The 17,775-nt window shown below is 38.1% G+C and overlaps 1 protein-coding gene across 1 annotated transcript; it reads left to right on the top strand.

Moving 5' to 3' along the window:
* The first annotated feature begins 660 nt into the window (after window positions 1-660).
* Window positions 661-10,022, top strand: CETN3 (centrin 3). Its single transcript, XM_075180853.1, has 5 exons — window positions 661-867; window positions 2,717-2,852; window positions 3,507-3,621; window positions 7,852-8,043; window positions 9,768-10,022. The coding sequence occupies exons 1-5, from the start codon at window positions 851-853 to the stop codon at window positions 9,809-9,811; spliced, it is 504 nt and encodes a 167-aa protein (XP_075036954.1). The 5' UTR covers window positions 661-850; the 3' UTR covers window positions 9,812-10,022.
* The last annotated feature ends 7,753 nt before the right edge of the window (window positions 10,023-17,775 follow it).

Below are 17,775 nucleotides of genomic sequence, written 5' to 3'. Positions count from 1 at the left end.
GATTTATTTTTGTTGCAATTTTTAATAAAAACATCAACCCTTGCAAAACTGCAGCTACTTATTCAAAATGATAAAATATGAGACTTTGTCCACTTTGCCCCCTGATTTCATGTCCAAAACCTTGGGCCAGGCTAAATATTATTGCAGTTTGTATAAGGGACACTCTTTAGTGTTAATCTGATGTAAAATCAGTGATCCAACTTGATTTAATCCTTTAAAAATAAGCATTTCTGAATAAGAAGCTGGAGCATGAATAAGAAGCTAACACTTCAGCCTCGTCCTTGAATCCGACTGTAAATGAGGCCCACTATGACCGCATATTTAGAAGTGCTTTTTAAATCCCCCAATGTTTGCGCCGCGTTTTAAATGAGGCAGTTGCGCAGTTCCACAAAAGATCCCTGACTAATCACGTGACTGCTCCATTCAGTAACTGCAGCTCTGTCCCTTCCCGCTTCTCAGCGGCGGCTTCTTAATCACTATGGAGCTAGACATTTACTCCGGGGATTAAATAGGGCGGAGCCTTTTCTATTTGTGATGCCCCAGTGTATGGGACGCTCCGCCCCTCTTTATCTCCAGACATTTGTGTAGCTCCATGCATGACACCTCCAGGTGTAACGTTATGAGATAGACTGTTATCCAGCCGATCGCAGTATGGCAGGGAGATTGACAGCGCTGACAGCCAATTACATGACACCGTCGCTCCCACGCCGATCTGGTTTCTAAGGGGAAGTGACGAGACCTTCACCAATCACGTATCTGATAGATTGTTTACAGGGAGGGAGAGAGGCCTCTGTGGCCCGAGTGTGGGTCTGCGGTATAACCGGACAGGGCTCACTGTAAGCGGCTCACCATGAATCTGGCAGTGAGGTGAGGCTGACAGGATACGTACTGTGGACAGTGAGGGTGTCTATCACATCCAGACTTACCAACTTTCACACACGCCTAGGTTTTATTCTTTGGACTAATATTAATTAATGCATATATAGTACACAACTATTATGGGGATTCTATTGCACAAAGATTCACCCTTTACTATACCCCATGGGATGTGCTTTGGGCACCTCCCGTGCACTAGTAACTGAGGAACTTATTTTAAAATGTTGGTAATTATTCACAGCGTCCCTGGGATTATATGTGTTATCTGTTAGTAAAATATAATATACTGTGTTAGCAAGTGGAAAATGTGTTGTAGTAAACACTTTTTAATTTTTTGTTCTTTTATCACAAGCTTTCAGGGCACTGAGGGCTCTTTTGTGTGGGGTTTGTGTGATCTCCCGGGGTTTGTGCAGTTTCAACAGTCAAAAATGATACTGGTAGGTTAATTGGCTGCTGACAAATTTTACCATTTGACTGTCCCTGCCAGTGGGGCAGGGACAGAGGTGAATGGTTAACTATTCTCTGGAAAGTACTGTTTAATTTGGTAGTGTAACTCTGACAAGTTTTATTTTGGAAACATATGGAATGAGGGAGCCACTGTGACCCTAAAGCTTGGATTGCATTTTTTTTGTTATTTGTAATACCACGCAACGTTATCTACTGCTACAATACCTGCTAAAATGAGACTTAGAGGGTTATTTATTAACATTTATTTTAGGTGCATGTTTGCCCAAAACTATAGCAACCAGCTATAAAATCCAGTGTTTGATAATTGCTACAATTTTAATGTACATTTTCACCAGAAAGCAGCTCTGGAAAATTAACTACTTAATTGATGGTGGCTTTTGACGATAGTTGCATACAAAGTCCCCTGTGTACACGGAAACAAAATAGATGTAAAAAATATTTCTGTATAAATCTGTTATTGTGATATCACAATTTATTCATAAAGATATTTTCTTTTTTTTTTTTTTCTTTTTTTGACCAATCTGAATGAGTACCTATTTATACCACCCATCTTTTCAAATGACCAGAGGGATAAAACAAGGATTTATTAACAGATTCACACCTTTTTTTTCTTATAAATTATCATTATCATCATTTATTTTTATAGCGCCACCACTTCCGCAGTGCTGTACAAAGAATATTTGTCATTCACATCAGTCCCTGCCTCATTGGAGCTTACAGTCTAAATTCCCTGTCCCACACTTACAGACTAGAGTCAATTTTCATAGCAGTCGGTTAACCTACCAGTAAGTTTTTTGAGTGTGGGAGGAAACCAGAGCACCCGGAGAAAACCTGCAGACACAGGGATAACATATACACCACACAGATAAGGGCCTGTTCTGGAATCAAACTCATGACCCCAGTGCTGTGAGGCAAAAGTGCTAATCACTTAGCCACTGTGGACTAACCACGCTGGCACTATAAATTGGGTGACACATTATGGGATGAGTGCATTTTGTTCATGTAATAAGCCTGGTGCTGCGCAACGGTGGTGTTAGAAAGGTGGTTGGCATAATGAGCAAGCACTGTCATTAAGTCCAGCGGGATTGTGAAGAGCTTCAGGCTTTTCTCTTGGGGCTTGTAAGTATATTTGGAAGGGGGATTACTCATTGTATTGGGGACATTGAGCTGTAGCAACAATCTCTGCTTCATACAGGCTTTTGTTTTTATTTAATATTCAATTCCTTAATATCTTTAATAATCATTCTCTAGTAAAGTGGTCTGTGAACAGCCCTCCATTTGAATCGAACTTCATATGTTCAGCATGTGTCATAGTAGTAGTTGAACATATGCATTTGTTTCACTCTTCAATATTTGCTTTCTTTTCTTGCAGACCAGATTTAGCGCTAGACAAAACAAAAAAGAAGAAAAGAAGAGAGCTAACAGAGGAACAGAAGCAAGAAATTAAAGATGCATTTGATCTGTTTGACACCGACAAAGACAAAGCAATAGATTACCACGAATTAAAGGTGAATCCCATTTTTTTTTTTTAATAAACATTTTATTGAATTTTACAGGTAAATAACAGAAAGTGGGAAATTGACATTCTATACATAACAGAGCAATTTATAACTTATGAATAAAATTGGTAGCCTATTCCAAACGGTATATAAAGGCAAGGGTGATGGTAAAAGAAGAAACAAGAGAGGGGGAGAAGGGTCTGATCCCATATTCATTTTCTGAAAATCTAGGGTATCATTTTGTCACAAGCAAAAACCAACTGAATCCATTTACAGGTGTATAAATGATACTGAATGTTGACTACAAACTTCTACAAATACATACATATCACCGTGAAACGTAAAGGGTAACCCCACCCAAAATTAAAACATTGTGGGTGTAGTACAAGGCTTTAAAATAAAACTTTTACTTAAACACTACTCTTTGTTAGCTGGAAAAGCCAGTATCCTTGATACGGGAGGTTTATGTGGAAGGGGCATTCAGTCTTACATTTTGGCTTGATTTGTACTTTATTTCCAGTGACAACTCTTGTACTGTCACCCTAAAGCAATTAATGGTGCAGTTAAGATAAAATATAGCCTTATTTAAACCAAATAATGCCTTAAATATGTATGGCAATCAAGTTTTTTACCTGTGTAAATGTTGTTTTTTTCTGTTTGCAGGTGGCCATGCGAGCTTTGGGGTTTGACGTTAAGAAAGCGGATGTTTTAAAAATCCTAAAAGATTATGATAGTGAAGCAACAGGGAAAATTAGTTTTGATGACTTTAATGAAGTTGGTAAGTGCTCCTACCTTGACAATTTTTTTTTTTTTTTTATTGATTTGCGTATAATACAGAAAACATAAATAACTACTATATTATACAAAGGAAAAAAAACAAGTAACTAGATAAGCAAAAGACCAGCTACATAGGTCATGAGTGATTGAGACATCAGAACAATAATATTACTTTGCACATCCAGCCTTTCACATTGGCAACAAATTAAGCCATATTCAGACATATTTAGATAGGGGGTATTTCTAGACACTGAGGGATTGCTGTCACCATTATAATAAGTTGGAGTCTACATTACTAAAACCATGTGATATACAAGCAAAACCAATACAACGTGCTGGGTGCTCGTCAGTCAGTGTCAGAATGGGGATCATTATTTGTGAGACCAATGGCGTAACAAAATTCATTACACCTGTCCCAAATCTGTTTGAATCTCTGAAGAGAGTTCCTATTAGTATAAGTATATTCTCATGCCCCACAATGTCATTCACTAATGAGATGCATTTTGCAAGTCTGCGAGGATTAGGTGTCATCCATGCTCTGGCTATGCAAACCTTGGCTAGCATTACACATTAAGTCTTGGCTACTAGTCCTGCTTACCACATTAAACTGGTGTAGACCAAAAATGCAAGTGCGCAAGTGCCAGGAGTCAAAACTGGTATGTCAAAGCCAGTTCTAGCAATACATTTTGTGACTCCATGCCAAAATTTCTGTATTACAAGGAAAACCGAGAAAAGGTGCCAGAATGTACCAACCCCATCTTGACATTTAGGTCAGATCCCCAAACTTATCTAGTCCTGTGGGTGTCGGGTATGTGTAAAATATAAAATTAAATTTGATTGTATTGAATGCCAAAAATAGCTTTCCTATGACAGTCCTTGTTATGAAAGGATCCCAAATCTTCCTGCCATTTTTCCTTTAGACCTAACCAAGCTTCCTTATTGATTTAGTGCACACAGTAATAAGCTTTCTTGACCCCAATGAATAGAGAAGTGTTCTGCCAGGAACTTTATTCATTACCAGTGGTTGGGTGCAAAACTGTGTAGTCAGTAGATGTTGGTGTTTCACGTATCTGAAGAACATTTGCTTGGTGAAACCAGATACTGCCCTGAGCTTTTCAAATGACTTTAGAGTGCTACCTGCATATAGCTCATCTACTGAGGCTACACCCTAATGAAACCAGTTCTTTCATTGCACCCTCAACCCAAAATTTGTATGTATGAAATTCCATATTCTAACTGCCTGATAAACTGATGACGCCTTCTGTCCAGATCTCCCAGCAGAGCCTGAAATGGGGTATGGCCGTACCCCTCCTGTTCAATTAGTATCTGAGTTACAACTTGTCAACAGTCAAAATCCATTGTTTTAAGTTTGCCAGCTGAGCAGCATAGTAGTTCAACTTGAAATTGGGAGGTGCCAGTCCGCCTGAATTCTTAGATTTGGGTGACGTAGTGAGTTTATTTCTGGGCCTTTTGCCTGCCCAAACCAGACCAAATACAAATTGATCATTTTTCCTATGCGTTATGAACACCGGAAACTGCTACAACACATAGAGAAGCTTGGATTGTATTATAATTGTGATCAAGGCTATTCTGTCAGACATGGTCAAGGGTAGCACTCTCCAAACCTGCAATCTTTAAGGTTTTCTATCTGCATCAGGATATTTAGTTGTGTCTACGGTAATTACGGAGATGCCCAAGTACTCAATTTTTGGGATCCACTGCAAGGGGATTTGTTTGGAGGGTTGTCGACTTTGAGCATTTTTCAAAGGTAGAATACTAGAAATTTCCCAATTAATTTTAATACCTGAAAAGACACCAAACCTATCTACACTATGTAACGGAATCTATCGTGTACAGCATCGGACAGGAACAACGACATGTTGCCTGCATAGAGTGCTATGGTGTCCATCCACCGCCCTAGCTCTAGTCCATGAATGCTCTAATGATTTATAATTATACAAGCAAGAGGTTCAATAGCTATAGCAGACAGGGCAGGAGAAAAGGGGCAATCTGCTTGGTACCTCTAACCAGGCTGAAAGCAGAAGAGACCATGTAATTTATGCAGACTCACCCCATAGGATTTAGGATGCAATAGTTGACCCATTTGTTAATCTTAGATCCTATGTGGAAGCTTCTGAGGACTTCCCAGCTGTACAACCACTCTGCAAGGCATCCAAGGGCACAACCATTATTCGTCATCACAAATATGTGACATTTGCAAAAGCTTGTACAGACGGCCGAGATTAGCAACTATGGACTTCCAGGACCTGAACCCGGCCTGGTCTGGATGAACTACATTATTTCATCAATAATACTTCCTCTAGTGAATAATGGATTTGCAAATACTCATAGAATACATTTGCAATGTCCAGTATATTTGCCTTAACTATTGCTAGATTGATAGCCAAGGCAGAAGGCCCGAGCATTAAGTATGCCAGAAAACTAGCAAACCTCCACATAATGGCCATATCTCATAAACAAGTCAACCTTTAGATTTTTCTAACAAGTAATCGGACCACTCCTTTTGAGTCCTCAGCCATTGGAGTCCAGCACTCTCAGATCGCAGCCTCAAGTATTCCTGCTCAATCCTCAACACTTGTTGAAGTTCTAATTCCCTTTTATTGGAGAATTGTTTACTTTGTGCCACCCTGTTAATTTGAGTGCCTCTAAAATATTCCTTCAAGGTGTCCCATTCTATAGGTAGTTGTGTCAATTGTGCATTGTCAGAGAAAATACCTTCCCATTGAGGTACCAACCCAGGCACTGCCCCCATTATTATCAACTAGAATGAGTTAAACTTCTAAATAGACTACCCTTTAGACAAGTGAATTTCAATGGATAGCGCCAAAGGAAACTGATTCCTCTGGGCCAATAATCCACCTCCACAAGAGCAGGGAACAGTTTATGTGAAACTAGGACCAAATCAAGTCTTGAACAGGGGTGATATGTGAAGGATAAGCAGGACTATTGTACGCTAGTAGGGTGCTTAAAGCGCCTCACATCAACTCCAACAAAGTGGCAAATGCTGAACTCCCTGTGGCACATGGGTATGTTGCTTCCTCCCTCTGACAAGATCCCCATTAAACACATTTTTTAATTTTTCAAGCATACAACCAGGGTCTCAGCGAAATTTGAGATAAATTCACTGCATATTTTCAGTATGTCCCCATTATAAGTGAAAAGGACGTACACCCAGGATTCTCCACTGGAAAATAATTTATTGTACCCCTAACAAATACAACACTCCCACCTGGGTCTTTCTGGACCTTTCCACAGCAAACTATAATCACTTACAAATTAATATTGACACTCCTCTTGAATTGGGGGTGTGGGAAACATGGTAAGCCAATCCCACCCATGATTTCTTTAATGACTTCTCTCTGACCAAGTGTGTCACAATTAAACAAGTTATATCAGCATTATATTTTTTTAATTGTTTCAAAACCAGTGATCAATTAACCTTTTCTCCAATGTGGTTTAAGAGTTTCAGAAGGGCTGGTATTTTTAGTCACTCTATGATCAATAGATAGAGATTATAGATCTAAAATGATTTGTATTATAATAGTAAAAATTTGGAGTGAGGAAGAACCAAATAGTTACAAATTTGTAAAGGGTGTCTCATACATTTGCGAATTTTAATTGTGCTCCATCACTCCCTCTGAGTGTTCCTATAGTTCCTTTGCATATCTTTTGAAAGCTATTCCCATTTAAGTAAAAGTGACTGTCTGGAATAGAGTGATTTTATTTTCCCTAAAGGAAGCCTGTGAGAAATATGTTTATAGAAGAAAATTTGCAAACCCTTAACTCCTAGTACTTTTTTGCTGTCCGGCTTAAATGGAAATATTTTTCTGGGAAGTAAAACTTTCTATTCTTTTTTTTCACTACTAACCTGGTCCTATATGTATTCAGCTCCATGGAATCCTGCTGCTCCACTGGAAACAAAAGTAGAGATTATAGTTGTAAAAATGTGCAGATATTTGTAAAAGCTGTACAACACTTTCGATGTGTTTCTGACTATGGATATTGTCCTAATTCAAATCAATGATTACACCAACTTTGGTTGTACTATACAATTGATGATAATATGAATCCATATATATAACAACTAGATATGAAATGCTCCTGTGCATGGTAGCTCCTAATATTTCATTCTTACCAATCTCGCACCTTTATCAAGATTAACAATTTGTTTTTAAGTGAAAACTGACCATACATTTTTATTTTAATTAAGTGACAGATTTGATATTGGACCGTGATCCCCAAGAAGAGATGCTCAAGGCCTTTAAACTGTTTGATGATGATGACTCAGGAAAAATAAGCTTGAGGAATCTCCGTCGAGTTGCTCGAGAACTTGGTGAAAACATGACGGATGAAGAGCTGCGAGCTATGATTGAGGAGTTTGACAAAGATGGTGATGGAGAAAGTAAGTTCAGGTGGGGCCTACGTCGCATACGGGGAAAGGAAATATAAGGTATTTTATGTTGTTCTTAGGAGTAGTCAACTTATAATTGATGAAATTACCCTCTTGTTTGTTTTAGCTTCCATTCTTTTTAAGTGGTGTTTTTGATAAATACAATGAAATGCACTCTCGCCTATTTCAGGGGTTACCCAGATTTCAAATAAATGATTTCACCCATTTAAGCACAGTAGACATGTAATCTCTCATCTTGCCTACACACAGACGTTACAAACGTTTTGTGGACTGAACTAGTATGGATGCAGCTTAACACTTTACTGATAATCTGTGACCTCTGAGACACACCAGGCCAAGTATTAATGAAGCATTGCTTCCCAGTGTATTGATAGGCTCCACGCTTATGAATACTGGGTCAACTCACAAAATATCTGTCTGCACTTTGTGAAGACAGGTGCACTCTAAACAGGTATATTTATTTATATCTTGTCTGGTCAGATGCAGCATTTGTGGCGTTTTGAGTCATATCTATGTGAAGTTGGTCATCTTCTGACCAGTTATGGAACATTGTGTGAGCATCACCGGTAGGAACATGCTCATTGTGCCTCTGAGAAACTGATCTCATCAACCTGTATGAGGTCTGCTGACGGACCCTGGATGTAGCAGACATTTTTGGGCTGACCAGCGTTTAAAGTTGTACTCTGAGTGCTTCCAATGTGGTCCTCACACTGATCAACAGGTCACTCTTTGAAAACCTCATTGTTGCATCCACCTAATATTGCATGCAGCACAACACAACATACAACACAACATACCACCTGCAGCTGTACAACTTTCCATGACTATGTATCCCAACAATGTCTGCTTGCGGAGCTCCACGTTTTTTCTTTTCATCTGTCGCATAAACCTCTTGTCTACACAGCCCTCCTGTTAATCTTAATCATGTGTGGTAATCCTCCTACAATATGACCACTTTGTGGTGTGGTCTGGTGTGAAGTGATAAGTATGACATCATTGGGGGGTGTTTCATTTAACTGAGTGCATGGTCAGGATCTACGAAATATGAAAAAGAATGGAATACATGCCTCTATTATTTTACTTACAGCCTATACAGAGACATGGCATACAACTATGCCTACTATATATTGGCTACAGTTAAGCAAATAACATTTTTGAGGTTCATGTAACTTGAAAACAGACTTGGGTGTAAATTTATCAAGCTGCGGGTTTGAAAAGGTGAAGAGATGTTGCCTATAGCAACTAGAATTACATTCTAGTTATCCTTTTGTAGAATGTATCAACAAATTTATAACTAGAATCTGATTCTAGTTGCTATAGGCAACATCTCTACTTTTTCAAACCTGCAGCTTGATAAATTTACCCCATGGTCTGACACAAGGCGAAGTGCTTAATTGGCTTTGGCCATTTACTGTGTACATATTGACAGTGCACTAGAATGAACCTGGCCAGCAGCCTTCACTGTATAACAAATGCTGTTTTGTTGTTTTTTTGTTTTGTTTTTTTTCTTTTAAATTATCTAATAAGCTTAATATGTAGTTAGAGCGCTGTCGATTTATCCATAAGTGTTTTATATACAGAACAAGTAAAATGTTTATTTTATTCACTAGCAATGGAGAAGGGATGGAATATTCTATAAATGAGATACCAATCCTTTTTTCTTTTTCAAAATTGACTTTAATACATCTGTCAATTTTTTTTTTTTCTCTACCTAGTAAATCAAGAAGAATTTATTTCCATAATGACTGAAGACATTTAAGGAGGAAGTGTTTCTGCATGTGACATTTGCCCACAGCAGGAATAAGTATCATTCTCATTAAGGACCAACATCCATGCTAAAGTCAGTATTTTGTAGCATACTATGTTGCATAGGAATTTTCTCAATTTAAATATAGTTTTATTTGTAAAATAGTTTTTTGTTTTTTTTATGCAGCTGTAAAATTAAATCCTAAAGTACTTTTTAAATTTAAGTTGTTGGTGTCTGTTATTTTGTAGTTTTGTACTAGAGAATTCCTAATTAAGTTTATGCAGAGTAACCTTGTCAATACAGATGGTCCACAGGTACCCCAATTTATATAGGTGTTTATGTATATATTAAAGTTGGGATGTAGGCTTAAGGCTTTTGATCAAAATATGAACTAATACCTCATGTTTTCATTTTGCTAGACACACACACACAGATATGCAGTTTAAAGGATAAGCGCTGACAACTTTCTTTTTCTTTTTGTTTTATGTATATATTAGAATTAATATATTGGTGTTAAGATAGAGAACATTGATCTCTCAGTAAAATGCACCACAATACAAATGAATGTGTGCATTTAATATTTCTAGATACAAAGTTGTGGGTTTCCATGTATGCAGGTGGAAACAAAAGGGCAGGACTTGTATATTTCTAGAGCAGCGGTTCCCAAACTTTTTGAGTCACGGAGCACTTTTGAGGAGGGACAATAGTCACAGAGCACTGAAAATATTTTCACCTAGCACCTACATAGGTACTAAATGGATTGACAGCAGTATTGTCAATGGAAGGTATTTTTAAGCATGTGGTCATGTTAAACATCATTTTATTTTATTTGAAATGTAATTTTCTCCACTAATTTCAGACAAATCTGGACTTGCTTAACTACATAAAGATATAAATGAAAAACAACAAAAAATATAAAGTAATTCAACACATTGCAAAACATTTCAAAACAAATTTAAAGCAGGTATTGTAAATCCACAATATGTTAACCACATAGATCTGGTACTTTAAAACCATTTTTACAGTTGCAAACCTAAACAAAATTGACACTTGGGATTGAAAAAGGAACAATAAAGCATAGCCTGGGAAATTAAATTTCATAATGAGAGAGATGGAACTGTTTTGATTTGCACAATGTGACAATATCTGGTTGAATTTCGGACAACTGTAATCGAATATCTGGCTCTGCAATGAGATGGGATCTGTATTTTCTTTTAGTAGCCACCTAGTAAGTCGTTACAAAGGGAAGCAGGGTGATTTTTGCTTTATCTGACAAAATTGTAAATTCGCCTTTTAGCTGAAACCATAATTCTGGTAGTGGCACTCTATCGCAGAATCTAATCAATCAAGCACTCATACTGCTGCGATGTCAGACAGACTGTTTTTTTTCGACATTAGCAGAGTATGGGTTTACAACGCAAAAGCTTTCTTTAAATTTTTTGCGGACTTCATCCAGAAAATAACAATTGAAATTATCAAGCAAGCTTAGCAGGTGAAACTCATTTAAGATATCGCCAGGTATGTCCGAACAAAGTTCTTCTCTGAATTCTAGAATATCACCTTCTGTATGAAGAAGTAAAGACTTCTGTAGACTCCACATGTTCTCGCACAACATTTTGAATAGCCCTGTAATCAGAGGTCTTGATTTGATAAAATTAATTATTTTCATGCTTTTGTCCAAGACTTCTTTTAGAGAAGGCGGCCCTTCACAGCAAGGACATGACGGTGAAGGACCCAGTGGCTAATGCTGCACTCTTTGACTGTTTATTGTATGCTTGAGGTAATACCGGACGTCTTCCCGATCATAGCCTTTGCGCCGTCTGTGCACACATCAACACAGTTAACCCTTGGAATGCCATTCACTGTGACAAATTTGTCTATTAATTTAAAAATTTCAGCGTCACTTGTTAGTCGGTAACGGCTTGCAGAGAAGCGGATCCTATTGAAAAGACCCCAAGTACTGATGGCGCAGAAATACTGTTAAAATTGCCAACCCGCCACATTTGTTTTGAGCAAAAATTCTGTGCATTTTATTTGGGAAAGTAAAGTAGCTTTCACGTCCTGTGCTAAGTCCCCGATGCATTGCAAGATTGTGTTATTTGACAGATGAACAGATTTTCCATTCAGCATACATTCAAGTATGTCCTTGACGCGAGTCCTGATAAGGTTTTCATCGATGGTATGGGCTTCATCTGCTTGAGCAACTCAGGAGCTGACTAAGTAGGACACCATCAAAGCTTTTTCGGTAGCTGTTTTTGAATGATAGGATATAATTTTCTGGGCTTGTGTAAGTTTGCCCTACATCCTTCAGAAGACATCACTTGTCATTCTAGATGGTCCCTTTCAAAATGACTGTGCGTTTTTGCTGGGGATATCGCCCTGTTAGGCAGTACTTTGCATCAAATTATGCACTGTGGGTTGTTGGCACTGGTCTCAAGGAACCCAATATCCATGTAGGAATCATGGTACTTCCTTTTTGTTTTTATTTATTTATTTTTTCCCTGTGGCGCTGGTCTCCAAAGAACTAGGAGGCAGTTGATTCAACACTTCAGGAGGTTCTGGCGCACCCTCTGTCGCTGATTAGCCCAAAACTGTCCTGCAATTCTACCATTAGCAACTGCTCCATCTTCCACACTACAATTGAAAAATGATATTCTTATCAACTGGGTAAGTAATAATCTTATGTAATAAAAAGGCCAATCTCACCTCAATCTGCCTTAGAATCAAATCAATAGTATTTACATAAAACCACTGCACCAGTGCCCACGTAACATCAACCTCTCCCACACCAGTCCCCACGTAACATTAACTCCCGCTACCTGTCAGTCCTCATATAACATTGCCCTCTCCCAAGATATTAATTATCCTCCCCCCAAATATACTTTTCTTTATATCTTCTGTCTGCTTTTTGGAAGTGATGTGGCAATAAAGTCTGAGAGGGAGGCAAGAGGAAATGAAGAAGAGGCACTTATAATTAGGTAGTTGGCCAGCCACTGTGAAGCACAGAAATGCCCGGGACTTTGAGTCCTACCCGACTCCTGGTGGTGGGAAAAAGAACAACAGAAAATACCTTTTTTTTGCCAACACAGCCAGTCCACCATAGGAATAGCCTGGGGGGCATATGTCACCTTGCCCCTATGCCCAGCCCTTCCCTGATCACATAATTTCTTAGATGGCTTCTAATCTATTTAGTATACAGTAGGCCCTGCTAAATATTTATTATATATAGGCATTTCGTGAAGTACAGCATTTATACTGCAGGTCAGCTCATAAAAAGCAAATCATAAAATAATGGACACCAAAAAAGAAAAATGTTTACAATGCTCCTTATTCTGGTCTTAAAGATTTATTGGGATTGCTTAAATATTAAGTACATGTTTTCAAATTTTTCCTGTTCAAATGGAACACTCGTCTGTTGCAGATGTGCAATTTGCAGTAAGGCCACAAGATGTCCTCATTCTCGCATTAATAAAAGACACTTGAAAATGCACTGGTCAAAATAGTCATGTATCCTAACCCTGTTTTTGTTTACTTCTGTAGTTTACAGTATGTACACACTTTTACATTTTCAACTCTCAATATTGCCAGTTATCAAAATTTAAAAACAGTGTTAAAATTGGATCATTAAAGGCCCCTTACCCACTGGTGTCAAAATACTGAACATGCTTTTGCTATATATATATTTTTTTTTTTTTTTTAATACTGATAGAAGTGTTTTGACCCCATACCCACTAGTATTTTCACTTGTGGTTTGGAGCTCTTGTGTTGCGGGGCTGCTTCTTGGGTGCAGTCTATTTTATTTACTTGCATTCATTGCAAAATTAATGCATTGGGGTAAATGAAGTTCCTTCTTTCAATGGCATTTAACACACTGTCAGTGGATTATCAGCCTAACCGAGCCAAGATGTAAAACATCACATGCCTTTAAAAGATGCCTCCACGTACAATTTATTCTTTAAACTAATATCGCTTAGTTGATATTAAGATTTGCAGATTCTTGATAACTTTTTTTTTTTCTGCTGCTTTCTGGTAGAAACAACCCTCATACTAAAGTTTTCCTAACCTATCTGCTTGTGAGGTAATGATTTAAGCTGGATTGTATTAATTCAGTTGGAAAAGATAGTAGTCTTATATAGCTATTATAACTCTCTTTCCATTGTCCATTCCATATTCATTACAATAGAGCTTTGGAAACTGCCAAGATGTTTATTAAATTGTTACAGCAATTTTGTTGAACTCTGTAAAACACTTAACCAATAGGCTAAGTGTTTCACTGTTGTCAAAATACATGTTTTAATGCTAGTACAAGCCAAGTAAACAGGAGAGACATTGGAACCTGTTTTATCCCTTATCCGCATAATTGCCTGCATTCATACTTACTTTTGGGAGCTTTATGGCTTTTCTGACACTGCCTGCTCCGTTTTTTTTTTCCATTGAATGCAAAATACGCTAAAAGCTCCATTGACTGTCTAGAAGTCAATTACAAGTACTCACCACAAATGTATTCATGTTTTAAGCAACAGTCGTACATAGATTTGTTTTTTTATTGCAAGTTAAGTACCTTTTGAAGCATGCATATCATTTTTCTTCGCTATTTTTATACAAATAATTTATTTTCTTCTAGTTTGCAAACAAAACTATCTGACAGACACTGTCAGTATGCTGCACAGGCTTATTGCTCTCAGCCTGTCCTTTGATGGCCTAGGAGGGAGCATACAAAGCCAATCTGCTCACTACATCAAGTGCCTTGTGACTGTGGTTGCCAGGGTGGTTCAGAATCCTAAATTATTAATAGCCACCTTAAGGAGAGAAAAATAACAATGGTAAATGGTTCTTATTTTTTTTTCATGGGATTGCTGTTTTATTAATGTATGGTGTCCTTGGAGGTTGAACTTGTTAAAACACCAGTGGGTACCTGGTCTTAGTACTACTTCAAACTTGACCATCATAAATTTGATTTACAACCATGTGTGAGCAGAAAACTGAATAAAGTTATTTACAAATCATCCTGTAATTTGGAGAGTATAAATGTAAACAAAGAAATGCTGAGTGTACAATCAAAATACATTTGCAAATATTAACTTCAGCTGTTTAGTTAGTTCCCTGAGTCCAGTACTGATAGCTGCCTCCATGTTGAAAATAATCTGAAGAGTAAAGAGATTCTGGAATTTTGTGTTGTTTTCTGAGTTTCTGAACTTACTACATCTAGAACGCTCCGTGTAAGAGATTGCTCTGATGAACTCCATGGCAAAACTCTTTAGCAATTGTTGGAGTGGAAATACTAAATGGCCACTGAAGCAGCTGTTATGCGTGTAGCAGTCGTAATTGACTACGGAGTTCTCTAAAGTCGTATAGGCCTCAGTGTGTAGGGCTACAGAAGCTGTTGGTGCTACAACAGCAGGAGCCAGTAACCAATTTAAAGTCTTTGTGCAGCAAAATGTGTAGTGTGATAATTACAGAAATCTCTATGAACACTGGAGTGCAGGTAATTAAGGTTTCTAGTATTTTCAATTATCTTAATTTCACACAAGATAAAGTATTTTTTTTTCTTTTGAAAATTTAATCCTAACATTGCTAAATGATTTTCATATGTCATACCTAACAATACCAACTAATTGGACATTGGATTGTATTAGTATACATTTATAAATATATACAGTTGTGAGCAAAAATGTTGGCACCCTTGCCGTTTTTTTTCTAATAATGCACGATTTCTCCAGCCAAGGTTGAAATTAAAATAATTTTGGTATTCACAAATGTATTTCATTGGTTTGCAATGAAATTAAAATACCAGAAGCTGAAACATTGAGTTGTAGTTTATTCCACACCCAAATCCTTAAATGGAAAGGACAAAATGATTTCCACCTTTTAGAAGTAGGTACAAGTAATTAGATTTTTAGAAAGATGATTCTCCTTTACTTTGTAATTAAACTCATCTGTGGCAAATAACAGGTACCTGCAGTAAAAAAATATTGCTCATTAAACGAGCTTGGATAAAGAAAATGACTCATTCTCCTATTTTGTGTCACTGTGTACTCCAATGCGCATGGAGAGGAGAAAGTAAGTAAGGCAGACATTTGTCTGAGGAGCTCAGAGAAGATTGTTGCCAAGCATGGACAATCTAATGGCTGCAAATTATTCTAAAGAGACATTGATGTTCCCGTTTCCACTGTATGGAATTTTATTAGGAAGTATAAGGCACAAGGCACTGTAGCCAACCTCCCTGGAAATAGAAAACTTGATCAAAGATTGTAACACATGACTGTTAAAATGGTGGAGAAAGCACTTCGATCAACTGCCCAGCAGATTCAAGCTGACCTTCAGAGGCAAGGTGCAACAGTTTCATCACACCATCTATTGCTATCTCAATGAAAGGGAGCTATATAGTGGGAGCTTATTAGGGCCCCACTACTCAGAGAGAGACATAAGAAAGTCTGATAGGAGTTTGGCAAAACACCCCTGAATAAGCCACATTCCATCTCTGAGAATGTCCTGTGGACAGATGAGAACAACTTAGAACTTTTTGGTAACGCACATTATACTTTTGTTTACAGAAAGCAAAATGAAAAGAACATCTTCCCTACAGTCAAACATGTAGGAAGTTCAGTGATGTTTTGGAGTTTCTCTGCTGCATCTGGCACTGTGTGTCTTGAAGGTGTGCATGGCATCATGAAATCTGGAGATTACCATGCCATTTTGAAGCACAATGTTGAATCCAATAATAGAAAGCTGGGTCTCTCTCATAGGTCACAGGTCTTCCAGCATTACAATGACCCCACCACACACTTCAAAATGCACCCAGGAATGGTTCAAGACAAGATGCTGGACTGCTCTGGAGTGGGCAGCAATGAGTGCAGATCTAAATCTTATAGATCACCTATGGATACATTGGAAAACAGCTGGGAGAAGGCACCCTTCAAATCTGGGGAACTGGAGCAGTTTGCACAAGTAGAGCGGACCGAACTGCCAGTAGAGGTGCAGGAAGCTCATCCATTGCTATAGAAAGCGGATTTCAGATATTTTTAACAATAAATGTTGAGACCAAATACTGTTATTTTCACCGTATATTTTGAAGAAATTGTGAGTGATTTGAAAAAGTGCAAAGGTGCCAATCGTTTTGGTCTGACCGTGTACATTGTGACCATCAGGATTTGGCTCATTCGAAATAACAGGTACACCCACTGTTTAGCAAAAATACTGTAACATGTAGAAGGTTAGAGAAGCGTTTCCACATCAAATACATACACAGGGACCTATTGTGCAGCTGTGGCGGATTAATGGCAATTTCTCTGAATGAATATTCCAAACCTCCAGATTTAAATCTTTTCATCTCTCTCTAAAACATAATAAGCTCCAATTTTTAGAATACCACATTCACATCCTCATAATTCCTGCAGTGCTGGGCGATGGTCTGGTGGGCTGTCCTTAGCAATGTCCTGATATTACAGCATCAGGCAGAAGGAGCAGAGGACATGTCTTAACTTCCAGGAAGGTGTGGTGAAATGTGACCACAGAGGTAAATCTCCCACCACTCTGTGGTTGTGCCACACCAGTCCTGCCTCACCTGCCCAGGCGTTGGTACTTAGCTTTGCTACTCACTGGGGCTGCGGGGCTTAATGAATACCTGCACTAACAGCTGGCGGGGCATCTGGTCAGGGTCTGGGCAAGTGCAGGGTCTCTTGAGGGTTGTTTCAGAGCAAAGCAAAAATCTTGCCCAATAAGCCCACCATAGACAAAAAGCAATTTATAATTGAAGTTCCCTGACACAAACATACACATTCCAGTGGTAGTTTAGGCAGTGGCCAATTAAACTACCAGTATATCTTTGGTACATGGAAGGACACCTGTAACACAAAAGCATACAATAAATATTGAGAGGAAGTTTAGAACATGAAAATAGGATAATAAAATGACTACAGAGTTTACAATGCTGATCTTAATTATTACCTATAAAATATTTTTTAAAAAAACCAAAA

Source organism: Mixophyes fleayi, chromosome 1 (assembly GCF_038048845.1).
Source record: "Mixophyes fleayi isolate aMixFle1 chromosome 1, aMixFle1.hap1, whole genome shotgun sequence".
Classification (NCBI taxonomy): Eukaryota; Metazoa; Chordata; class Amphibia; order Anura; family Limnodynastidae; genus Mixophyes; species Mixophyes fleayi.
The sequence above is the reverse complement of the archived record's forward strand: the minus strand, read 5'-3'. Positions and strand labels throughout refer to the sequence as shown.